Below are 27510 nucleotides of genomic sequence, written 5' to 3' on the forward strand. Positions count from 1 at the left end.
GGGCAGGACCTTCAAAAATAATGCAACCCTTTGAACATTGTAATTTTGTGTTAAATCTCTTTATTGTAGAAATCAACTCTTACAATATGTGACGTTGAAAGACCGAAACCATTTAGTCATGATGACGAAATAAGGATAGCATAACAGGCATGACTCCACTCTTAACACGAGGACACATTTAACATGATTGCATTACATAAGTTAACTGAAAATCATTATTTTTTAAGAGGGAAAATAAATCATTAATATATAATAACTTTACATAATTTCCATATCGACAGTACACTTAACTTTGTGTTCCACCTTAATTGAGCATTTATTCTAAACATAATTTGGGTTTTAGTAAGAATATTATTTATTTGTTTATGCATTTAGGAAGTCATACCACCATATTAATCCTTTACTTTTATGTTAATAATGGTTGTTGTCGAATACATTGCCCTTTACTTTTACTCAAGTACATTCTAAATGCCTCAACTCGTCATAGATCATCTTTCAATTGTTGTATTCAATGTTTACTAATTAAAGCAATTGAGATCTCACTCAACACAGCGCTTGAATAAAACATGCAAAGTGTAGGCCTAATGCTATCGACAAAACATTACGCCATTACTTTGAAGAGTAATCCTTTAACTTCCGGTGTCGCGTGCCCTTCAGTTGTTGCCTGGCAGTTTAAGGGGGCAGAGAACAGAATCATAATAAACCACAATACATCATGGTTGGATTATTGACAGGAAAAACACAGGAAACTCTGCTTTAAAGTCGTTTAAATAGTTCAACATTAATGTGTATTTCAAACCATAATGCTAATGTCCCTTTTATTTATACTGATTATTTATTTACTTTGAAGGATACCGTACAAATTATCATAAAACTGCTATGTTTCTTCATACAATTCTGGAAACAATTTACATGTTTTCTATTATTTTAAGGCAAGGCTACATTAAACCTGTCTTGTGCTTTTCCAATGTAGATGATCCAGATGAAGAGCTTTGCACATGTACATGTGCACATGTGTAAGGCATGTTTCAAATACATTATTCCCCATATGTCTGCCATAGGTTGAAACATCTGGAACATCCCTGTGCAAGTCAGCAGAAGGAGTAATCAATGACTATATAGTTACATTGTTATGTGTTCTATTGTATTACTTCATAATATCTCAAAACAAAAGTGCATGTAGGTCTATCTGATTATGAACTCCACATTTAACCATGTGTAACAGGTTAACAGATTGAATCATTGACTTCACAGGAATGTTAAAAGAACATTATTAAAAAGTGTACAGTTCTAGCAATTTCTTTCTACATTATTTGGCATAAAAAAGATACTGTGAAAAACCAATTGGATAAGCACTATATACTCCCATTATACTCCAAAATACCATAGTATAAAATTAAATTGTTCAACAATGCAAAGATGTCGAAACTTAACATTCAAATCATGACAGACAGACAGACAGACAGACACAGATCCTTTTTACATGGCCGACCTACTGAAGTCCAATTTACAATGCACATTTATTATCATCGAGGCCTGTTTAGCTGAATTGGTACAGCAGTTGAAGCTGGTCAGTGTGCACTGTTCATAAAAAGCTCTTTGTTTGGGATCTTTAATGGCCGGTTGAAAGGATGCTTTGTGCCGCATGGGGACAAAATGTGCCTTGTTTCTGTCTACTTGATAGGCTCGGCAGCGGCTGCAGCTCCCTCAGGCGTGGCCTTGTTCGATATGGAGTAATGGTAAGACCTCATGGACTCCTCAACCTTCTTGAAGTCAGGACGCTCCTCGTGCCTGGGGAGAGACGAAGGATAGGATCAGATGTTTGAAGGGTTGTGATTAGAGGAAGGCAATGCAGCAAGATGAGGTCACATTACTGTCTGACGCTGACCGAATGTCAAATACAACACTTGAGATGGTACATTGTCTTTAGTTCTGAGTGAGGAAGGTAATGTCCTTCAGCCCCAGCAGTCATGCTTTAGACTTGATAATAACACAATAACTGATTCGGTTGCTGCAGTGCATGACTGTTCATTTGCTTGATAAAAGCAACATTGTGCTGCACTCTTTAGATATCTGCTATCAGGCTTTTGTTCTGGAGCCGTGGCTTGAAAATTGAAGATATTTCTATATTCCACCACATTAAGGCATTCTTTTTACAGTATAATGGAGCACTGAGGTCTGTGATTCAATTCATTCACATTTCCCAGACTGTGAAAATAACATCCACAAACTTTTAATGTACAGAAAATAGTAACTCTTAAAAGTCTGATACTGATTGAAGCAATTAAAACATTGAAAGTTTCAGATATAGGAGTTTTAGGACGAGGGTATTTTTATTTTTATTATAACAAGGACTCATTGTTGTATCGTGATGTGATGATGGCTTTGTGTGACTGAATTGTCTTTATGTGTATGTATTGTAAATGTAACTTGTAAAGTTGCACAAGCATCACATGATCACTTTCTTACTTGTATATCCAGCATTCTTTCATCACTGTATACATTCGCTCAGGACACACGGCTGGACAATCCATGCGGCTTCCACTGTCAATGAAGCGCATCACCTCTGGGCCTTTCATTTTCTAGACATAATTGTGACACAAAAAAGTTGTAATTCCATTTAATATGTAATGTAATTGATAGATGACTTTGATTGTGCTCTGGCACCTTGTAAGGTTTCCCTCCGAAGGAAAAGGCCTCCCACATTGTGATACCAAAACTCCACACGTCGCTTTTACTGGAGAATTTGTGGAAGTTGATGCATTCTGGAGCGTACCACTTCAGAGGCCATTTACCTGCAGTACGAGCCTAGACAACACAACAGGTACGACAAAAAGCAACATGTAAATGAGAGGCTGCCTGCATCAGTATTGATAATTATAACAATCTTTATTTAAAGAGTAAAGGACTTTTAAGCGCTTTAACGATGGGCAAGGGATGCTGAAGGATTTGATCATTTACATTTTGGCATGCAACTTTTCTTAACATTAAAACATTTGGTGATTTATACTTTAGTGACATTTAACATTATTGAACAATATCAGAGCAGAAGAAATATCCAATAGTTATAGAAATAAGATACGATAATAACAACTTTCTCAACTATTTAAATATGTATCTGTAAGTCTAACACAGGCCAGTATAATTTCACTTGGTATTGATATTATTTCCCATTTTTCTTAATTGTATTATCTCCTTTATTTTGTGATTTATTTGGAGTCTTTACTGATGTATGCTGTGCTTATAAAGTGCAGTATAATCACTCATTGTTTTGGTTTGTTTTAACTCTTTGGTCTTTGTGCTTGCCTGGTTATTTAAACATGATTGTGTATTTGATTGGTGTGTTTTATGTGTTTGTTGTAAAGAAACTCTGTAACATCTAACATTTACCTTGTAATAGTTGTCGTCTGCTCCAAGGGCCTTGGAAAGCCCGAAGTCACTGATTTTGGCGAACTGTTTGTTGACCAGCAGGACGTTACGAGCCGCTAAGTCTCTGTGCACAAAGTTCTTCTCCTCCAGATACTTCATTCCCATCGACACCTGGTGCATCAGGTTCACAATGTTCTCCACGCTGACTGTGTCCCTGTGATGACCAAAACACTGATTGTCACAAAAATCAGGAGATGACGAGGAATATTCATTCAGTTTTTGTCTTTTAGAACTGTGATTTGTCCATATCCAAAGTTCGGACAATAGATGGGCTTGTATGACACTTTATTCTAACCATGGGGTACTACATTAATCTGAGGAGATAGAAGAGATTTTTGTTGCCACACAAGATACTTTTTTTCTGAAATATTTAATACTTTCACCACCATCTTTCAAATGCAGCCCTTTGAGAAGGAGAAATCACTCTTTAAACTTATAATAACATTAAGGCATGTCTGTAAAGAGGACAAGTGGACATTGCTACAATTTAAGTGGTAACATGCAAGAACATGGCAAAACTATTATTTATATAAGTATAATAAAAAAGACTTTACTAGTTCCCCAACTAAGTATGATAAAGTAAGAGGAACAACTGATCATTATCAAATATGTCCATTTTAATTCATTTCTTATTTTATAGTTATCTATCATTTTTAATTTGTATCTTTGATTTTACCCTTAATTTTATTAATCTGTGTGAATCTGTGATGTCCTGTTTTTCAATCTTACCCTGTTGCTGTTAAACTACTGAGTTTCCCCATGGGGATTAATGAAGGTCCATCTTATCTTATTTTGTATTTTGTAATGATCAGAGGTGTTACATATATATATATACATACATATGTTTAACTTACTTATTTGTGGAGAGGAACTTGTGGAGAGGCCCGGCAGAGGCCATCTCCATGACCAGCATCAGGTTCTCGGCGTTGCACAGACCCAGAATGCGGACGATGAAGGGGTTGTTGAGCTGGTGCATGATCTCTGCCTCCCTCATCATCTCATCCCTCACCAGCTTTTCATTGTCACTCTTTAGTATTTTGATGGCCACATCAAGCTGGCCCCTGAGAGCACACAAACAACAAAACATTGTGGATTTACTCAAGAGACGGTGCATGGGCTAAGTACAGCTGCTTGCAAGACCACTTCTGGGTTTATTGGTGAAACTTGTTTTGTTTCATAATGTTTAAGTCCTCACGAATCAGTCTTGAGGACTCCTTTCTTGACGAAGCCAAAGTTCCCTGAGCCGAGCTCCACTTCATCGACCAGCAGCTGACTCCTCTGGATGTTGAACTTCCTCACTTCATTTGGGTTGTGGTACGGGTTGAATACCTCGCAATCCATCGGCAGCACCTCACGGTCTGCAGGCACATTGGTGGCCATCTTCGATGCTGAGGGAGCAAACCATATAGGGTTGAAACCCAAGACAGGTTTAATGCTGTACATGCTAATGAACTGCTGAGAGAAGATACATCGTTTTTTAGATGTTTTTCTGTGTTTTCTTTTAAAAAAAACACTCAAAAACGATTGTGTGTGATTCTGTGAAGTTTTGAAATAGAGCTGCAGTAACAGTAATGTTTGTAAGCATGATGAGTATTTTTTTTACAGTTTTAGGGCACTTACATATTGTACTTTCTACTTCACTACATTTATTTGAAAAGCAAGGGTTAGTTATTTTTCAGATTACGTTTTTACCATCAAAATATATGATCTGTAATCCATATGGTGCTTTGCCAATATTAAACCAAACAACAACAGAAACCATTTCATGCATAATGAGTCATTAAAGTACATTTTATACTATTAATATTGCTTTAAATGTATTTTAATAGTATCACTTGTACTTGTCATAGAGAATCTTTATCCTTTTGTATTGTTGCTTTTCTAAATAAATATCTATTGATTATTTTTGTTTGAAGCATTTTTATTTGATTATTTATTGAATAGTACGGCATCCTGGGTGTCGTGAAAGGCCCCCAAATACAATGTATAATTATTTTGTTCAGTTTTATGTATTTCAAACATAGGGAGATACATTAGAAACAAGCTTAGGCTATAACTTCTCCTGTGGTGTTTGGTGTTGGTTAATACATTGTCCCTAAAGTAACTTTCCTGCAAGTGCATATAACTGAGCATTTAACTGTGTGGTATGAGTAAGTTGTATTTCAGGTGACTGACCATGAGGGGGTGGTGTATATCCATTTGCTGGAGCACGCCTCTGAAAAAGTGACATTCAAATTAATCTCAGAGAAAGAATAACATGCTGAATTTAACAATGCAGGTTGTACTCAGTACTTACTGTTGTAGGAATACTAGGAGTTTCTGAATGGTTGTTAAGAGAAAAATATGTATATCATTAGTTTCAGTAGTAAGTGTAATGATCAACAAGGTTAAATGTTACAAATAACACACAATCACTAACTGGAAACGCAGTGAGGGCTAGGGTTACGGTTTCGCAAAAATTACAAAATGTTAACACGACTGTGAAAAGGAAATGAAATGTTCAGTACTTGCAGCAGCTTTGCCATTTAGGCACGCCTCCTTGAGATTAGTCATCAGGCCATCAGCTTTCATCTTCTGGTATTCAACCAGCTAGAGAGATTAAGAGAACATTACATTTGAAATAAAACATGAACACAATAAGTTTATACCTAATCAATAGATAATGAAAGAAGAGGAGAGTGTTATGGGGCGCAGACCTGCCAGATTGTGTCAAACTTTGTTCCCTCTGGCATGGAGTATTTCCCTGACTTGTCTTGGAGGATCTGGTAGTGATACACTGTTTTTCCGTACACCATGGAGAGAGCAAAAGTACCAGACTCCTCTCTGTCTCTCACTCTGAGAAACAAAAAAACAGAGTTGCTTAAAAACCGCATGGTGACCTCTGACCTTTGGATGAAAAAAAAAAGAAACATCACCTTGAGCGACTTACAGAAACTTGCCGTCGGGCTGTGCGCCAGAGTAAAGCCGCCTCTCGCCTTCCTGCCGGGTGATTTTAGCGTGGTACCAGGGCATCTTCTCGTGGGCCGTGGTGGCAATCAGTTTCTCCAGCTGAGGAGCTTGACTGATGATGGCCTGCTCCATCGCTTCTCCCTGAGCAGAAGAACAACAAAAAGACAAAAAACAGACAGAATTCACACAATGATTAAGAGTGTATTTACTGTTTCAGGTATCCCAAATGGCATCCCTAAATACATTCAATCAGCAAGGTCTGTAAAAGTTTTTGTCCCTGGACCCCTGAAAACTTGCTGCAATATATTTTAATATACAGTATGAAAGAGGTGCATATCATATCAGGCATTTATATTTTTTTGTAGAAAAAGCACTTAAATATTTGTAATATGTTCAATTTCTTTATGTTTTTTATGTGAAATGTTCTAATTTGCTAAAATGTTGTTACTTTTCACTACTTCTAAGATATGTTGCATCTATTGCAGGGTTATGATTGTTCTGTCTCCTTTTGGTCCCTGCAGGGGGGTCCACAGACATCTGGAGCCAGTTTGGCTGTTTAGCAGAAGCCAACCAGTGATAAAAGGCTACTGGTCTCAGTGTGGGACTGTCTGCAGCAGGAGACCAATCATAAAACTACAGGACTTCAGATTGAAGTCCTGCTATAGATGGCCAGACCTCAAACGCAATAAACAAAGACATTTAACAAATTATTTATTTTTTTGGCCTTTTCGTGGAATAATTGTTAACCCTTAATGCTGTTTGTATTGTATAGGCTTTTGTTGGGTTGTATGATTGTAGTAACATAAAAACGAATAAGTAAGTAATATAAATACTTAAAAAAATTGCAAGCAACTAAAAACATGTAAATTGAGTTAAACTAATTAGTAACATTAACTACTAAGTGTAAATATTATGTTAATCTATTCGATTACAGAACAACTTATTTTAACTATTTGAAAAGTAAGAACTCTTTTCACTTTTATAAAACTTCCAAATGATGAACAGCAGCCTCACCTCCAGGTTCCAGGTCTGCTTCACGTACTCCCTCATCATGTTTTCTCTCATGCTGTCTAACACGCCGGGACGTATCGGAGTGTCCGGGGTGCGCAGACAGGGTTTCCTCAGGAGGTATACCAGCCCTTCGGGGTCTTTGCTGTAAAACTCACAGAGCTCCGCAGGCCCACAGTGCGGCTTCCCCCCTGTGATGCAGTAGGTCCCGTTAAGCTGCTTGTCAACAGGGTAATGGTGAAACTCCAGGTTAAACGCGATAGAGAGAACATAGCCTCCCAGACTGCGGAGACACTGTCGCAGCAGGAACATCCCATCAACCATCCCGGCCAGTTTCAGGTGCTGCTCGGCGTCTGAGCGACTGATGCTGCCGTAGTAGAAAGGCAGCTCGGCCGCCGGGTCGATGGACATGGTCAGGCTGTGAGAGAAGAGCTGGACTTTGGCTTTGAGTTCTGGTTGGTGGAAATTAACTAGAGAGAGAGAGAGAGAAAGGAAAGGCATTAAAGCAAAAACTGCATTTAAAAGGCTAAAAGCGCAAATTGTTTGACCTCTGACCTTTCCACCTTTAAGCAGCTACGTTCCCTCCAATGTCTGCTAAAACATTTTTACAATCTAAATTACAAACCAGCTGTGAAATGACAGTTTCAAATCAACATTTAACAAGTGCTAATCATGCTAATTTCACCTCTACTTCTTGTCTTCTACGACACACCAAGAGAGTTAGTTTTTTCAGTATAGTCAACATTACACAGACGTGATATTTAGCACCAAGCACCCACACATTTTGGCTGCATGGAGCTTTCAGACTAACAAACTGGTGACAAAGCCACAACAGGAAGTTGCAGTCCGCCCTCACAGCCTCTTTTCTCCAGCATCTTGTTCTTCCGTTGAACAGGTGCTTTTTTCTATGAGATCATTCCTTCTGATTTAGAAACTCAAATGTAAAAGTTTTCCTTACTGAGAGGAAATTATATTTAGGAAATTCCCCTCACTACATATTCAAAACAGCTATAATGTGATAAATGAAATAAAAATGCTGATATAAAACTTCAGGCGAGGTGTTAAATGAAGACAGATAAAAAGATGAAGATAAAGATGAGATAAAAATCAAGCAGGTATTGACTGCAGTTTGGAAATGTGATAGCAGGCGGAAAATGCCTGTTGGAGATAAAAACAAAACTGACAATGATCAAATTGCGTCCGGCACACCACGCAGAAAGTAAATAACTTGAATTTGCAGATGTGCTTGGAATAAAGATTGAGATTTTATAAAGTCCCACTATAAGAAGAAACAGCAGCTAAAACCATAGCTTGTCGTGCAGAAATGATTTAGTTCAACCGTTAAAGAACATTAATAGTTGAATTTAAGATGAACCTTTTTGGTAATTGATTTATAATTTGATTTGTTGATCTGTGTCATATATATGAATGGAAAGCTCATACTCCTAAGAAAATGCATTCTTATTTATTTACTGAACTCTGATAGGACATTTTTTCTGAAAGAGACAAATCTTTTTTTTATGTAAAACCTTATGTTGCTAGAAAATCAAAACAAATTGAAGGCAGTGAGTAAAAGTCTCAGCTTCCTGGCTACAAACTTGTGATTCTTGCCCACATCTATAGTGGACAACCGAGGAGAAACACAAAGCCGCCACAAGACCCCCCCACAACAAAGACCTCGAGAGCCGACGATGTGGACACAGATATCCCACACACAAAACAAGGCTTCATAAACTACACCTGCAGCTGTTCATCTGATGTTTCTTTAGGGCATTTGAATCCATATAGTTGTCTTTAGGCGAGGCTAAATGTACTTGGGTTCTGTTTTTATTGTTGATTAGAAGTTTAAGGCATTTATAGAGTCAACATGTTCCTGTTACTACTTTTCAAAAGTGAGGATAAGATTCTTCACAAGTTAAATATATTTCATTTTTAAACTGTGGTTTTAATAACGAGACATGTAAAGACTTTCAACAACAACCTGTTGACTGAAGATTTCAGCTATTATACTATAACCATCTTAATAATGTTTTCCAAAATTGTAATTCCCAGTAAACATTTAGCATTACAATTGTGACACTATTCCTTAATTGATCACAGACAGTAATATTACTTAAATAAACTCAAACTGGAAGAGAAAAATAGTTTTATAACACACCAAAAAGCATGAAAATAATATTGGTCACACTGAATGTAATTCACGACACGACCAAACCAGCTAAAAACAGTTACAGATTTCCAACAAGACATAAAAGTATTTTTATCTAATCCAAAAGGCAACTCTTTGCTCCACTTGTGTTCTTTTCAACATATTTTTTTATGGTTCATTTTATTTCATTTAATCGTTTATTTGACAGGGACCATGCACATAAATGAACACTTAAAACGAAAAAAATGGATTTAGCTTTGAGCTAATTTCCATCCGCAGTCCCTCACATAAAACATTTAAGAACATGACATTTATAAACATGGCAAAAACAAAATACATGATATGCAAAAAGAGCAAGAGCAGCATACACAAGTATTTACCACATGGCAGTACAATATAGCAGCAACGACATATAAAGTGCAAGAGAAGATACAAGAGCTACATAAAGTGCGAGAGGAGATACCCCTGTATTAAAGTGCATTTAGCGGTGATTGCACGTCTGTTTGTTTCTCAACCATTATTTGAGTTGACTTTTAAAACTATTGAGAGTGGGACAATCCCGTATCTCAGTTGGGAGGCTATTCCAGAAAGAGCTGCCTTTAACGGAGAGGATATTTTGTCCAAAAGTGGTCCGTCTACGGTGGACTTCACAGTCTCCTCTGGTTTCTGACCTAGTGCAGCGTCCAGTGTTTTTTTTGTGGATTAATTCCCCTAAGGGGAATGTAAACATTTATAAAAAAAACACATACTTTTAAAAGACTTTAAATTGTCAAAACTTAAGAAATTTAGTTTTTCAAGGATACAGTGGTGGTATGAATTTGGCTTTCTGTCAAACACCTTGATAGCTCTCTTGTACAGCTGTTCTATTGATGTAAGGTTTGTGGCACAAGCAAACGACCAGTTTGTAAAACAGTATTCAGGTTATTCTCCTCTATGTATAATAAATCACGAAAGCAAAGCGTGTAACGATGAGCTGACACATGATGACATGAACCCACATTGTTGAGTTGTATCCTTCCTCTGAAGCCATTATTTCAATTTAAGACAGCGTACTTTAAAAGACAGAAACTGAATTAAAAGTAGAAAAACGTACTTCATTAAATAAAATAATTCCTCTGCAAATAAAGTGTCAGAGTGTGCAGACAGTGAGCTGTGTAGAACCTCCTGTGAGTCAGTCGGTTTTCAACAAGTGGGAAGTGAGGTGACCGTTTGTTTTCCACAGAGGAGTCCTCACACGCAAAGTAGATGTTATTAAATACAAATGAAAAACCACATCTTGATTATCATCTAGTCAAGCTTTTGTCTACAAAAACTGAATATGATTTTTTTGTCGTACAGGTTAATCAATGCCAGAGATTGAAAGGCAAGGATAAGGATAATACTTAGAGGCTTGTGCCCCTGCTTCCTGGGTTATTAAGTGAGTGAGTCTATACACTTGTTTACAGTAGCAATGCTATAGTCTACGCCTAAAGAGTGTAAAGCTCCCTTGAATATTCTATTGCCCCAATAAAGACATAAAACAACCATCAAAACAAAGCTTTAAGAACTCCATCAAACAGTATTTGAGATCTTTCATTCTGGACCAATGTAGTGAAATGACAAACATACGTTGTCATCCACAGAGCCATTAGCATTGGCTGACACAGCCTTAAAACAATAATGTTTATATTTGAAAATATATGAAGCCCTTCACTAATAATTTAAACGATTTAGATTTAACAGAGGATCAAACTAATGACTTATTTTTGTTGAAAATGTAGTTTCCGAGTTAGTAGATTTTTTGATAGACCTTATATACTCCATTTGATATAGATTAACAATTATTAAACAGCCTTTTTGTTTAGCGTTTTCGGTCTTTGTTTTGTGTCAACGCCACCATTTTAGTTTTAGTGTTAAAAATAAAATTATATATATAGTGGAAAAAATGTGACGTGATGTCATTGTCTTCGACTTTTTCATTATAACATTGCACCCAAACATCTAAAAAACTTCAGTGCTAACGTTAACGTCAGGCTGCAAGATCAAGTGGGGGTCAGGAAAATAAAGACCTCTTTATTTCTGTTTATAGAGAGTAAAAGCACAAAACGCAAACCCCTTCAACAGCGTCGAGACTCATTCGTACAGAGACATTTAAACCCTTTTATTCTCATGAATCATACGTGTGAGCAATACCATGAGGTCAGTGATTTAATGTGCTTCTTTAACAAGGAAAAGCTGTTATTCTGTAGATAACTTAATCAAGAACATTCCAGTGATAACTATTGAGCTATTTACGTTATTTTAGATCCTGATTATTTGGGTTGTGCTATCAGGAAGTAAGCTTGTTGTTATGTAACTCAGAGCATTCCTCCATACGTACATCAGCATTAGAGAACATGTAGGCATCAACCCACAGATAATGTGTCCTTTAACCCTCATACATGAACTAATTGTTTCCCACCTTTGTTTAAGTGATGATTGGAAAACAACTTAAGGATAAGCTGCACTTGGATAAGAGGTTCATCTGCATCTGTCAGTTAAACTTATTATAATGAGGCTTTGGTGTCAACTGTTGTTTCAGCTGGAACTAAATGTAATGTTTGAATGTCAGTAAACACTGTCACACTTACACTCAGAATTAACAAGCACATTTTGTATTTTGTATTTTGTAACCTTTTGGCTAACCAGACCGATATTGTCAGACTGTGGCTGGAACATTTCATGCTTCAGTCCAGGACCAAAAATACATCCAGTCATTTCAAGAAAAGTAACAAGCGATAAATGACACACACACAGAGCTCTTTACCCATTTTTGGTTTTCTATTCCAAGGCACAATGAAAGCAGCTATTTATATTTTTGCACATGTTATCTCTACTTCTGTAAGCCAAAGCAACAATGCCTTAGCCAAACGTTGTAACACACACACTTGGCTATGGAAATATAGAAACAAACATTTAAACTGTGAATGTATGGCTTAAATTAAAAAGATTAATTCGAATATAAATACCACAGATCATTTTAGGTCACACACTCAATTTGGATTAAATTACTGGGAACTTTATGTAAAAGAATAATGATAAAAAGTATTAAAATACACTTTTAACACAGCCAAACCCCCTAATAAACTATGTTATAGATAGATGTGTATTGGAAAGCATTTTTGATTCAAGAGAAACATTGATTTTAAGGGAAATACATTTTAAAAAGTAAACATTTTTGTTGCATTACTTTAATACAACTTTTCCTCAGGCCCATTAACCTAATCGTATTAAGTGCAATATTTCTATTTTTGTTAATTTAAAAATGTGTATTCCAACAATACAAAGCATGGCTGTTGTTGAATCAGATAAACATTGACAATTTAAGTTACTTACAGTTCGTTTTCCTGCTTCACCGCTAAACAAGCGTGCTGTTGCATCAGAGACAAGGATATATCTGTTGATCTGACAGTGGAGTATGGTGCTGTGAACAAGTTGGGGTTACACACACGCACACGCACACGCGCGCACACACACACACACACACACACACACACACACACACACACACACACACACACACACACACACACACACACACACACACACACACACACACACACACACACACACACACACACACACACACACACACACACACACACACACACACACACACACACTCTATAGGACTATGCATTTTCTTTCTTCTTTGGAGCTCTTTAAATCATGATTGAACTGCAAACTGTATAATGTGTCAAAATATAAAAGCTCGGTTAACGCAACATTAAATACATAATTTTGTTGACACCTTTTGGAAATATTATTCCATGTAGTTGCTTTCTTGCTGATATAGTACAATGAAAACAGCAACCCCCCCTCTCATGTGTGTTTAAATGTTGCTCTACTTCCTACTTTCTGCCAATATATATTGGGATCATGTGTTTCTACCATTATGTCGTATACTATTCCTTTAAAATACGAAGCCAATATTTGGATGGTTAGCTTAACATACAGAGTGGAAACAACAGTAAGCATGGGGGAACCTTCCAGAGGTAATACAATTTACACAAAAGCATCAAATAGAAATATTGTTTTTACAATTTAATTGTAGCATTCTTTACTCCTATGTTATGTCTTGCTAATTCATCTTAATGTGAATGTATGTACACAGTGGTGAGGTTAAAAAGGATTTAATCTTTCCTCATTTCTATATGAAGTGTGTTGTACTTTTCAATACAGATGAACCATTACACGTACGCACACAACACTTGTGGAATAGCCACAGTACAAATAGCAGAGATACTAAAGTGGCCTCTCAAACAAACCCCCACCTGACGCTGCAGCTGCTTCCTCGGTCTCAGATCAGGCAGCCAATCAGCAGACTCCCCTCAAGCAAGTCTCACAACAACACACGAAACTAAAACGGAAAACAAGATGCGTGCTTTCAAAATAAAAGCAGCAATGTTCATTCAGACTGTTCTTGAAATTGGTAACCAAGAGTTCTCCGTTTAAAAAGTACTTTCTGCTGATGAATCTGCAAAGCACCTTTACTCTTGTCAATGTATAAAAAAGGTTATGAGTAAAAAACGAGTAGGCAAGTATGTTTTGACAAAAGGAAAAGTTGAGTTTGTGCTTGGTTTGAAAGTGTATACTTTTTACTTTTAAACACAGCAGAGCATTAAGAAAATAATAACCTGGAAAAAAGTTGGCAAACGTATATGCAGTTTGAATTAGTTCCACCATTGGGTTTTTTATATATTTTTTTTACTGAATATGATATGGATTTATAGCTCCAGTTGCTTCTCTGCTCTCAAAAAGTTTGAAATAATATAATTTAATAAAGCCATACTTTTACTTATTAACGATAAATGCACCTCTCTTCCGATGGAGTCAAGCTTAGCCTAAAACATGGCATTAACATAATTTTAGGAAACATTACATTGTTTTTTACTTTGTATTTCATTTTTTAACAAAGCATTTCGTCACCTTTTATAGCACCTAAAATACAAATAAAAAATGTAAAGAAAAGTTGTGCACTTTAGAAAACATATCATGCAAATCCTCCTTCGTTATTACAATTATTTAGGAAACATCTCAGAGTTGCAATCTGTCATAAAGTTACTCCTCCCTTGCCTTGGCCCATAATGGGAATGGACCACAGAAAATGAAAACTATGCAAACCAAATTGGATGATGTAGTATGATGCAGCTGTTAAAATATATAACAAAAAACGAAATAACTATAGTTCATTGATTATATAGGAGAGAAGTCATGTGGCTATTTAAGGGATGAACCAAGGGTAGTGTTTTTGTGTTGTTTGCAGGAGTGATACACATGTAGGTTTTTAAATAAATAAGTAAATTAATCATTAATAATTGTGGCCTAAAATGAAAAGTGCACAGAGCAGTAATGCAATTAAAAATCAGGGTTATCATAAACAAGTGTATTTACTATATACCACCTGTCTAACCATACACACTCAATTCAGCTCATTATTTGATCCAAAAACTGCAAAGGCCCTTTTGCAGTTCCGACTTTTATTTTGCAAGCTGTCACCGGAAGTCCAATAAACTAAGTGTGGGTGACTCGACAACAAACTGTGGATCTGTGCTGCTGGAAGTGGAAGAAGTTGAGTCTCCTCAGTCACCCGCCGGCGCCGCCTCCTCTCCGCTCCGCTGCGGTGGACAGAGGGACAGACTCACAGCGGAACTTCTGCAGGGGACAACGGGAAGGTAGGTCCGCGCGCCCGGCCACACTCTCTGTTCTAATGCACACCTCTGGAGGAAAGCGGCCATGCCATGATGCTGGCAGGAGGCTGCTCTCAGCTAGAAAAACGCAAATTTCTGCAAAAAACCATTTGCAGACGTTGAATGTTTCGTCTTTTAGCTTTTTCATTGTGTTACCAAAGGATCATGGTATGCATATACATTTACATTTTCTTTAATGCATGTGTGTATTACATTAGGGCATTCCTCCTAAGATCAATGTTTTAATTGGCTCAAGATAAAATAGTTATTGCTCGAATCGCCTCATTGACTGATGACAAGGCAGTCCAGTCATCGTGTGTGTGTGTGTGTGTGTGTGTGTGTGTGTGTGTGTGTGTGTGTGTGTGTGTGTGTGTGTGTGTGTGTGTGTGGTGTGTGTGTGTGTGTGTGTGTGTGTGTGTGTGTGTGTGTGTGTGTGTGTGTGTTGTGTGTGTGTGTGTTTGTGTGTGTGTGTGTGTGTGTGTGTGTGTGTGTGTGTGTGTGTGTGTGTGTGTGTGTGTGTGTGTGTGTGTGTTGTGTGTGTGGTGTGTGTGTGTGTGTGTGTGTGGTGTGTGTGTGTGTGTGTGTGTGTGTTGTGTGTGTGTGTGTGTGTGTGTGTGTGTGTGTGTGTGTGTGTGTGTGTGTGGAGATGATGTGGCTGACAGGTACATAAGCTAGGGGACCAACATGTAGCTCATTGATGGAAAACAAAGCAGTAATTAAGCAGAAAAACACTTTATCTATCAGGATTTTAAAATATTATAGGGATTTATTTATTATATTTCCAGCTTTAATATTATCTTCTGTAACACACATAATGTGAATATATGTAGGACTTCTTTGTGCACATGGATGCCAATATTTGGTTCCTGAATATGCATCAGAAATGAGTCATTTTTCAGCAGAATTTGCAGAAAGATGCAGGTTTATTTCTATCATAGTTGCATTCTTGATCTTTGTGAGTCATGCATCGGTTTTTGGTAGAATTAACACATGCTCTTAAAATGTGTTTAATATATTTGTTTGCATATTCGGGTGGTAGACATATTATAAGATTTGTTTTTCAGGGTTTTTTCTCACATTAGATGCACAATCCACATCAGTTTATGCATGCTGATCACTGATGTGGAACCACTGCATTCAATTTGCAGCTATGTGACTAAACTGAGTATATGTGGTGTCTTTGCAGTCCTAAAGAAGATACAAAAAATGGTGAAATTAATATGATAAAAGACAGAAAGAGAAAACCTTCCTCTACCATCTGTGCTGTGTTCCCAGTGCTGCTGGCTGACTCACTAGTGTTGAGTCAGCTCGCTCTCTCTCTCTCTCTCTCTCTCTCTCTCTCTCTCTCTCTCTCTCTCTCTCTCTCTCTCTCTCTCTCTCTCTCTCTCTCTCTCTCTCTCTCTCTCTCTCACTAAATATTGTTTCAGACTCGAGAGGCACATTTTCAGAGTTAGGGGAGCACGTCCGAGGTTCTCTGGCCTGTTTATGTTCCCACTTTTCATCTGCACACTGTTTATTTGGGGAAATTGAGAAAGGAATGCCTGCCTCTTTCTCTCTCTGTCTTTGTACCAGACAGAGAGAATGAGGGTTTAGTCTGGGAAATATCCCCCGGTTCTTTGCTTTATTTCTATCACCTGTTCAGGGTTTCATGTGGAGCTCTTTGTGAAGCTATAGTCTTATAGAGGGAGTTATTTTTGCAGAGGCTGTCTTAAACGCTCCATCTGACTTGTGACATTCGTCTTATTCAGTTATTTGGTCCCACAGCCTCACAGTGTTATTAGGAAGGAGAATCCACACCACTAGTTTAATGAAATAATAAACTGAACCTACAGCTGATTCATGAGCTACTCCCGGATCAAAGTGGAAGCAGTATGTATGTGTGTGTGAGTGGGGGGGAGTGCTAGACTTGAAGCTAAGCTGAGGGACACTTAGCATCTGTTCGCTCCACACAGACTTTACTTTGAGCCGGTCATATGGCTTTGATTAACGTGCTAGTGTTCGGATAGCTCCACTCTCCCTGGCAACAGTTAAAGACAAGGACAGCATAGTTAGCTGTAGTCTTTAAAAGAAAAAAAAACTCACTGTACATCCCTTACACCACATTAAAAGCAGCTGTCACTAGTGGATGACAAGATGAAAAAATGACATGTCAAACTGAGTCCACTGGCGTGATTGCATTGCCATTTGGGCCTATCCTAAAATCCCCACCTTATTATCCTGAGCGGTCCAACTTTTCTCTCTTGTTAACAATGACCCCTTTCTTCTCCCCTTGTTCTTTTCTCTTTTGCAAATTGTGATTGCGTTGGAAATTGTGTGGCCTGTCTGCAGCTCGGACCACTTTCTCTCTTGGCCGCGATTGCAGCTTCATGCTCGATATTCGCAGCTAATCCAAGCAAAGCACAGAGCGGAGAGTCGGAGAGCTTGGCCTGCTGACAAACATACGTTTTTTATTTCGCTCAAAAGTGATACAGCCCAGAGGGAAAGTTTTGCACAAGAGACCTCTGCGAGACAGCTCTCTCTTAATTCAGCTGCAATTCTGTGTGGTTTATAATGGGGCAATCATTTACCAAGAAGGCAGTGTTGTTGTGAGGATCTTTTGATGGCTGTTCACAAATCTTTTTAAGCAGCTTCACTTAAAAAGCACCAAGGGACAGCACTAGGGGGTCCGGTCTCCCCCTTGTTTTCTTGTTTAAATAAACAAAAAGAGAGTTAGATGTAATGAAAAGTCTTGATATCAAGCTGCAAGTTTAATAACCCCACTATAAATTGAGAGAAGGAGCAGAAGAAGTAATGAAAATGGAGGAGAGTTTGGCTTTTGCAGGAAATGACTGGGAGAAAGCCTTAGGGAGGGAAGAGAGAAAGACGTTCCGTTGTACCACGTATGAGAGAAGCTGCAACAGTAAAAAGACCCCTCAGTGTTTTTAAAGAAAGCTCTTTTTTACTATACCTTCTCATTGTTTTTTAACTTAAATAAAAGGCACATTAATGCTCTTTTCAATTCATTCCTTCACACTCGGTTCAGCACTAAAGCTCAAGAATGACTCTCCCAGCTGGCTCGAACAGCTTACACTCCGCTGTCTCTCTTTCATTCCCCTTGGGCTTTGCATTGGTTTTTTTCCCTCCTCTTTTCAGGAGGCAACTTGTTCCCCCTGCTCTCGTCACCAAAAGGTTTCCCATCTGCTTCCGATTACCTTTGGCTGCAGTTGGTTTGCCGCCAGCCATCTGGGGCAGTGTGGCGTCTCCGCTCGCTCTTCTCTCCCCAGACAGCACTGAGGGAAGGATGGAGGGGAGGCAGGGGAGGACAAGAGTGAGCCGGGTGGGCAGACTTTTCTGGAGAATAGCAAGGAATGGTTTATTTTAGCTGATGCTGCAATCCATAGTCAAGAAACTCAAGTCAAACAGAATGGTACCCATAAAATGTGAGTTCCGATCTTGGCTCTGGTCTGTTTTCATAATTGGTACTGTGGGTAGTTTTCCTTTGTCATTATAAAACAGATCCTCTTATGTTGGTCTGTCAGTACAAAATAGAATAGTACCCAATAAAAAAAACTTGGTTTATGTTTAGCACATGAAATTTAAATTAGTAGTCTGGAAAATGAACAAGAGACCCAAGTTTTACATCTATGATGTCAGTCTGGCTGAACTGTTACCTCCAAATGACCATTTAGCGTTGTCATACAAACTTTCTATTCCGAAAAAAGGAATGGACATCATTCCCTGTTGTGACTAAAATGTAAAACCATAATTTACGTCTGCTGGTTGAGAAAAACAATAAATTTCACTGGCATTGTGAAGTAGTATACAGATGACATTCACCAATGGGTCCTGTAATATGCAGTGCCCTGCTGAAATGAAGAGCTGGACGTTCAATAGTTTCATGCAATTCAATGACAATGTCGTGTGAGCCTGAATCTATATTTAAAAAAGCAGTAGTAGGGAAGCAGTAGTTGGTGCTGGATTTTAGAAACACAAACTAGTTGAAGTAGTTTGTCCACCAAGGAGCAATGAAAAACTGAAAACAAACAAATACCAATATCAGTTTTGCCTTCTTGGCCAAGTCTGGTTTAGGCTATAATTATCACAGTACTCTACCCTTTGTCTCAAATGTAAACAAGTTTCATATAGGCACTCATACCATCTGTCTGCGGGCCAGGACGCCTGCCAATTAGTAAGCTGTACTGTCAGCCAGCCAGCCAGCAAGTCACTCAGCCATACAACCCACCACCACAGTCAGCGAAGCAGTGATGGCAACCTGCTGCTCCTCTCAAATTGGCTCATTTTACCCCCAGAGCCTCTGACATAATACCCACTTCAAGCCCTGTTTGGGAATTAAGCGCAGCTTTTTACAAGATCAATGGCTTTCTTTGTGTTTGAACTCTTTCCGGTGGGCAGGCAGCTTAAAAAGCGGGGCCTCAGGGGCCCCAGGTTGGGACCTGCTGTTGTCTCCGGTCATCAGAGTGAAAGACAGGGTGTTTGCCTTTCGCCAAAGCCAAGATTGATTAGCTGAAGGAACAAAGCAGGACTGGGCAGTCCTTCATTGGACGCTGAATATGAACTGGGTAGATTTGTTTTGTTAGAACTGGAACTGCATGGGTCAAAGAGATCTCATGCTCTCTCTCGTTTGAATCGTTTTAAGTCTGCATTGTTCCTCCCTTTTTAGCCTAAATCTGACTCTCCCACAATTTATTTTACTCCATTTCCTGGCCTTCCTCACTAAACATCTTATCTTTCACAGGGATATAGAAGGAGTCTAAATCTGACACTGCTGCTAAGCCCCTTCAGAGATCCCTCTCTTCTGCTCTGAGGACTCTTCAAGGATCCCTCCACACCTGCTGATCTACAAGCTGCAGCCGAGCCATGTCTACATGATCCTGAGGTCTACAGCAGCCATGGCCCAACAGAGCGCTGAGCCGTCCCACTGCTAGGCGTTGGGGCATCCGAGAGGGCAGAAGACATGTTGGGACAGAGGCCCGGGGACCACTGCACTGAAATCTGTTACTATAGCAACTACTGTAGTAACCATGGAAACGCTATGGAGGACTGGTCTGGTTTGCACTGTCATAATCGTAATGGTTGCCACAGAGGTCGAAGGAGGTCACAGAGATGAGTTCGCCCAGTCACAAGGTGAGAGGAGGCGATTATATTCACATCAAATACCTGACAAACTATTGTAATCGTATACAAAATAATTGTAGCCAATTTTGTCAATTGATATGGATCACGGCCCACAATAGGCTAATGTACCCACAGGAAGTAAGGATAGGTACCATAGTATAAATGGTATGACCAAAGCTCCAATGATGGATAAATATATCTGAATCAGACATTTATTGCCAGTTTTTAGTACTTGACAATCTCTTGGTGCTACAAAACATTTTGGTCAATACCAATAATCTGTTGAGGTCTTATACCGAGCCTTCAGTGGCTGAGATGAGCTGAATTTAAGGTGAGAGTACATCATATCTACTATGAAATCAGGGTAATCCCATTACAGTTTCAGGTATACTGTCTATTCTATAGCTATTACCCTAATCTTGGTAATATATGAACTTGTGTTTGTGATTTCCCACCAAAAACAGCAAAGTCAGACACCCCAGTCTTTGAGCAGGTCTAATGCCAGGTTGCATAACACAGGTTGACCTTTTTAAAGAAACCAAACCAGAGTTAGAATTAAACACACTATTAGGTCTTTGGTAAATACAATTGGTTAATTGGCTGTAAGCTTAGCTTTATACTGTGGGAATGTCTAATTATTTTCAGTATGTTGCGAGCAAGAGTCCTTTAATATATGTTACCTTTGCGGTGCCCAGAGTGAAATCAGTTTTTTTATTTAAGCAAAAATAATGTTCACAATCTACCCATACTCATGTTGAGAAAATAATTACATTTTCTATATTTAATGTATTCTTTACTTGTTATTAAAGGATTCCATGTTTGTTCCTAGTACAAAGTACTAGTCTTCTTCCTGAGCTGTAGAAAAAGCATTGAGGTCAGCCTGACCATCTGAGGCACACTTCAGACCTGCAGGTCTGGGCTGCTGAACTTGAACTCTACTTCAACAAATCATGTAGCTGTGGTTCAGCCACGCTCTCCCCACGCTCCCCCCACCACCTCAAACCACACAGTCTCTCTCATGTTCAAAGAGAGGCTGGAGTGCCTGAAATCCCTCTGAAGGCAAAGACTTAAATTCCCTGTCTCGTCATCCTGAACAAGGCTATGATTGTGTATTTCCTAAACTTAACCTTTGACCCCCTCCAGCCATTTGTCTCCAATTGTCTGCCATGCTGCTTTCTTTAAATAACCCACCCCTCCGACCCTGACGTGGCTCATTTTACAGGTACAAACAGTTTGGTCCTAAAGCCTGCCTAACTTTTTTTTTTATTACCAAGCTCAAATAACTGTAATTTAAGAAGGGTTGTTTTTAGTGATTAACTATTTTCTCTTCAGCAAATCTGCTGTCATCAATCGTGTTTTCCAACCACAGTGGGCAGCTGATAAAATCTGCTTAAAACCAAGCAGCATACAGACAAAGATAGCAACTACTTGGTGTAAATGGCAGTACTGTTTATAAAGGGAAAATGCTGTAAATGCAGCTAAAATACCAGAACTATTTCTCTGGAAGTCGTGGACACCAAAAATGAAACTAAAATAGAGACTGAATATTGGACTTAAATCTGTCGCTGACAGGAAATACAATGACAAGGCTTTTGTGGCTGCTGAATGTGTAGGTAGGCAATGGAATATAATGGCCTTGTAGCATTTGCAATTAAGTTTGGACAATGTCCACATTTCTGTATGTGCATATGTCACTTCCCTATTTACAGGAGGAAGACACAGTCTGCATAGAAATACAGGATGATAATCCTAAAGTGAGGACTTGTGCCACCAATTCTCTCTCTTGTAGTTAGTACTGATGGGATAGTCACAGATTATTCCTTCTCATGTAGTAGTTATTTGAAACAAGGCGTTTTGGTCTGAATTGCCTTTAGGGTGTGTCTGGGTTGAGGGAGGGACAGTTTCCATCCAGAATATTTCCTTCCACTATTTTTATTTGCAGATAATAGAAATCAGGGTGATGCCCCTGCTTCTGGATGAAACCGTTTTAGTCTCCTGTTAAATTTAGCCGACATGTTTCCACTCTCAGTTTTCTCTTTGCTTTGATGTCTACTTACTGTAACATAGTCAAATGCTCAAAAGGGCTCAGTTTGCCAAAGATATCATATAAAATATGTGTACTAGTTAATTCTCTCAGGGTGAACTTGAGAACACCAGGAAGGAATAGTTTGCATTGTATATACTGTAATATAAAATACTTGTATATATAAATAGTAGAAATTGGAGGTTTTTTGATATGCAGTTGTAGAAAGTCTTAAGACATTCCTCATCCATTTTATTAAGTCATAAAATACTTCCGCTTAAACGTTTAGTTCAAACTACATAGTAATTTGTTTAACTAGTTTTCATTAGTCTACATTTTATTCTGTGTGAGGTCTCATTAATTTCTTCCTTGGAGGTGAGGTACATCTACTTCATTAACACACTACCCTTATTTTCTCTCCGGGAGCTTTTCCTGTGCTTCAAAGGTAATGATAATCCCACCTGCCTGATAACTTGTGGTGGTTTTTCAGAGCAGGATGGATGTGTTGTGGGAAGCAGTTTAGAGCTCTAAGAAGGTAACAATATGAAGTTAAACATTCTGTTGCCACTATATTTTTTAAAAACCGGATTATTTGAACTAACAACAACACTTGCCTCTTTCTTGGACCTTCGGCCAGTTCGGCATCCCATGAGTCAAGGCATGTTTAGCTAGCTAACGTTTACCCAGTTATTCATTACATGGCTCGTTTTTATCACGTTAATATAAATGAAATCGAGTTCCTAAGTGTGGGCCGATCACCCTTTTGTTGATCAGTTAATTTAATTGTTGAGTATGAAAGCTTGCCATGACTACCCGCTGCTTACACAGTTTTACAATGATTTCAAGTTATAACTTCACAGGCTGTCCCTCCTTCTCAAACCCTTATTTCAAGAGGTTCACCTACATATGGGGAAGAAACATAAACTTCAAATTTAAAATATAAAAAACGCCAAGTCATTCACCAATTTTTGAAACCAAGCCAATTTCCATTTGTGTGACTTAAACCTAAAACGCAGAGCATGTTTTTAACTTTACTCTCCATTTCGAAAATACAGTACAGCCTCACAAGCTCCATGTGAAGGCAGCATTTGTAATTGTGCTTACTGTTTATTCAAGCCAGACCTATCCGTTGCCTTCAGAGTGGTTTTTCCCATAACAGAGCTCTCCAAGTCTGTACCAGGGAACTCTGATCTCTGGGTATTTACTCTGTGTGGGAAGGGGCCACGGCCCCACCAAGTGAGGCCAAAGGTTTGATGAAAACTGGTCTCATTTGCTGGTGACCTTTCCCCGTTAGTTAGCTGACGGTGGCTGTTTGGAGCCGTGTGTGTTTGGACAATAAATCTCCACCAGGCCCGTCACAGACTGGGACAGACAGGAAGTATACAGTTTCAGGGTAACTATGGCAACATCCCTTTTGGCCTCATGCGGGAAGGAGCTCTTGGAGTGGAGGGACCTTGTCAGTAATGGGCCAGAAAGTTATTTAAAATAAGCAACCCCCAAATCCTCAACTTTTTTAAATTAGGGTGAATAAGATTAAGCTGCATTTTGGCATTATTAAGTTAAACTCATATTTGAGGTTTTATGCCTTTTTTTTCTCTCCCTCCAGCTGCCTTCCTGTCCAGTCTCGGCCAGTATGAGATTGCCATCCCAATACGTGTAGAACCCAATGGCGAGACTATGGATGCAGAAACGCCACAACATCACAGAAGAAGACGCAGCACTGAGGACAGAGTGCCTGACTCTGTAAGTTACTTTTTGAAAATGACTTCATTTTTTTCTTTGTCTTAAACGTATGCACAACTTTTTTTTTTTAAATAGAGATTTTTGTTTAACTCCACTCTCTTTTCTATCTATTAGCTCTTCTACCAGCTTTCCACATCACGTAACAACTTCCTGCTGAACCTGACGCTGCAGGGAGGCCTGCTGTCCCGGCAGTTCAGGGTGGAGTATTGGAAGAAAGGTCGTTTAGCCTGGAGTCATCCCTACTCTCCCCATTGCCATTATGTAGGACACCTCCAAGACCAGCCGCACTCCAGCAAAGTCGCCCTGAGCAACTGTAATGGCCTGGTAAGACTTAAAACCTGCAAGTCTAATCCACATCTAATACATTGAGTGAGGTCAGCGGCCGTCGTGCTGGCCCAGCAAATGAGGGATCAGCTATGCTTGATTTGGACATCAAAGCTTGACATTTAAACAAAGTTTGAGCATTCAAGCCAGCTTTATTCTTTGCAAACCAACCAGTGTGGTCCTCAAAAATGTAGGGCACTGGAAATTAAATCCTAAAAAGGTACTTTAATTCTTTCTGTAGGCATTTATATCCCTACAGATACTTAATCAAGTTTATAGGACATAACAATGATGTTGTTAAATATCCAGTACAACAACTTCAGGCATACAAACTTTGACCACCATTTAACAATCAGGTAACTGCAGATGCAAATAAGCTGTATAGCTAACTCTGGCTCAAAATGTGTGTTCTGCATGGCCCATGTTATATAAAGTAATAAACGAAAATAAATCTAGAAATTACTTTACCATTCCCTATGCTCTCTTAAAAGATGTTGCCATGTTCACGACACGTCATATGGAATGGAGGGGTAAAAAATGATGCTTATGTGAAGGTAAAAAATGTTGTGCATTGACAATCTAATTTCAAATACAAAAATCTTGGTTTAATTTTCGTGAAAGATAGACTTTGGCAGACATTGGTGTTTACGTTTGTTTGGTTTTCAGGCAGTTTCGTCTCATATAGTGCCAAGTCAAAGCTTTCCTGTTTTAATTACTACTTGGATTTTGATCTGAACACTATTTAAAGGTGGGGTAGGTAATTTCGGAGAAACCAGCTCGAGTGCGCTAGAATTTGAAAATACACAACCGGAACAAATCTGCCTCTTCCTTACAGAGCCCCTCCTCCAACACACACGAACGCGCACATGACCAATGAGGGCACGAGATAAGTTTGTGCCCAGATGGAAGGCTGACAGGCAGGTAGGCCATCCAATTATTTTAGCCGGGCCGGCTCAGATGATTGGTCGTGCTTTTTACAGCGCTACGGCTTCCACAGATGACATTTTGTTATGTATTTATTGTCAAAGCACTTCAAATATTCATTGCTATCGGGATGTTAAGAGCATTCCATGGAATATAACAAAAAGTGTATCTCGAGCCGGTTTCTCAAATGTACCTACCCCACCTTTAAATTTGGAAATTGGTCATAACCATAATTCAAATACAACAGAAACGTGGCATCGGCATGTATGAAATGAACAAAGTTGATGAGGCAAGTAAGGATTATGTATATATTAGCGTTGATTTATACACTTCGGCAAGAATAACATTTAAAGTGCTTAACATAAAAAAATCAAAAGCATCAAGAGAAATGCAAAAGAAAGAAAACGACGAAAGACACTCAAATACAAAAAAGACAATTAAATAGGAGATTGTTTTTGGCTCTAGATGTGAACAACCTTTTTAGGCAAGACTCAGTGTGTACAAATTATGATATTCAGCACTATATTTCACAAAAGTGATTAAAATAATTCCATAAAGAAAGAATAAAAAAACGTTTCAAAACCTTAGAAAGAAATGCAAATCTTCCCTAAAGCTATATTAAATGGGCCCTGTTCTGACATGGTAACAATGCAGGGGTGTTGTTAAACAGATCAGCACCTTCAGCACATTGTTTGAAGTTTAACATCTACCTATAACCTACAATGCATCATGTTCTGGCATGCTCAATGGTGCTGTTTAAATGCAGACTGGGAAAATATAGGATATTAGTAACCGGAGCTGTGGTCAACCAGGCAGGTTTTAAGAGAAAAACATCTGAATTGAGGACCCTATGTCTATATTTGAACAGTTTTTCAAAGCATACATTTAATTGAATATACTGTATTTCCCACTCTCATGAAGTCATCAGCGTGTGACTGCAACAAAAAAAGAGATCAAAGTTAGTTCCCTCTATGAATCACTGGACTGGATCACCTAATTGTCATGCATCAGTTTGTTGGCTGAAATAATGTCCACGCATTCACAGCACTGTGTATCTGTGTATCCTCTCACTACAAACAGCAGGCTTGTATACACAGCTGAGGATTAGATGTGCTCACAAAGCGTTAATAAGAAGCACACTTAATTACTGTTGGTCAGACCAGCATGAGCACATTCACCAGCGAGCGGGTGGTGTGTCCAGGGGAGCATCACTAACTTTATTATGGGATTAAAGTCACTTTAAAGTCCGCCGCAGTGAGTCGAGGGGAGACGCTCGCTCTGACCGAGCCAACACATCTGAGCAGACTCAAAGGAAGTGTTAGTGTATCGCTCTCTGTCTCACTCTCATTTTTCTCGCTCTCATTCACTCTTTCATGCTCTCACGTGTGATTATGTGTGTTTGTGTGTATGTTTGAATCAAATATCTCTCACTAAATGCTTTGTAACTGCTGCTAGTATTGTACCCATCAAATGTTACCTAAGAAACTATATTATGAATGCTAACGTAATATAAACTGATGTGCCTCTTTCCAAATATGATGCTCACTCTGAAAAGTATGTAAAGTTCTAATTTTCAAATTATAGATAGAAAGTGATCGTACATGGAGTTCAGACATTTCATCAAAACTAAACCCTGTGCTCAAAATCTGCTGCAGTGGAAGCCCAGAGGTTGTTATGCAGTCTGACCCTCTCCAACTGCCAGTTTCTGACCCATTAGCACGAGGATCCCTCAGAGGGCCTCAGACTCACTTCTGCTCACCTTAATGTACCTTGCCTGCTTTGTTGCTCATAGTTTTTTGTCACTAAAGCACATAAGTGATTGATTTTGGTTGTATAATTACTGGAGCATTTTGGATGATGTGTGTTATTTAATAATGTGACGATTGTGATATTTCATGAAAGCAATGATTCCTGTTATTCTATTCTGTTCTATTCTACTCTCTGCAGCAGGGGGTGATTGTTGCAGGGGGAGAGGAGTACCTGATTGAACCCCTTGTCTCACCAGATAACCAGACCGGGACGGAGCGGGGGGAGAGAACAGAGGGGCGCCCCCATGTGGTTTACAAGCGGTCATCGCTCCGCCATCAATACAAGGGCAAATCCTGTGGAGTCGTTGGTAAGAGGAGAGATATCCTGGG

General features: G+C 38.8%; 2 protein-coding genes across 2 annotated transcripts in view; one reads left to right on the forward strand and one right to left on the reverse strand.

Annotated features, from left to right (window-relative positions):
• Positions 1-40: 40 nt before the first annotated feature.
• LOC117542212 (tyrosine-protein kinase ZAP-70) lies at positions 41-13011 on the reverse strand. Its single transcript, XM_034209768.1, has 13 exons — positions 12890-13011; positions 7393-7856; positions 6359-6519; positions 6126-6264; positions 5937-6018; positions 5726-5748; positions 5605-5644; positions 4625-4817; positions 4284-4490; positions 3391-3583; positions 2668-2808; positions 2470-2582; positions 41-1791 (listed from the first exon to the last, which is right to left on the reverse strand). Exons 2-13 carry the CDS (start codon positions 7795-7797, stop codon positions 1674-1676), a joined length of 1815 nt encoding a protein of 604 aa, XP_034065659.1. The 5' UTR covers positions 7798-7856; positions 12890-13011; the 3' UTR covers positions 41-1673.
• A 2253-nt stretch (positions 13012-15264) lies between these two features.
• Positions 15265-27510, forward strand: part of adamts10 (ADAM metallopeptidase with thrombospondin type 1 motif, 10) — a 55928-nt gene continuing 43682 nt past the window's right edge. The window contains 5 exon segments of the mRNA XM_034209601.1: positions 15265-15411; positions 19979-20367; positions 23988-24124; positions 24239-24448; positions 27320-27488. Of these exon segments, the coding sequence (XP_034065492.1) occupies positions 20265-20367; positions 23988-24124; positions 24239-24448; positions 27320-27488 (619 nt within the window). The 5' untranslated portion in view covers positions 15265-15411; positions 19979-20264.

Source organism: Gymnodraco acuticeps, unplaced genomic scaffold (genome assembly GCF_902827175.1).
Source record: "Gymnodraco acuticeps unplaced genomic scaffold, fGymAcu1.1, whole genome shotgun sequence".
Taxonomy (NCBI): domain Eukaryota; kingdom Metazoa; phylum Chordata; class Actinopteri; order Perciformes; family Bathydraconidae; genus Gymnodraco; species Gymnodraco acuticeps.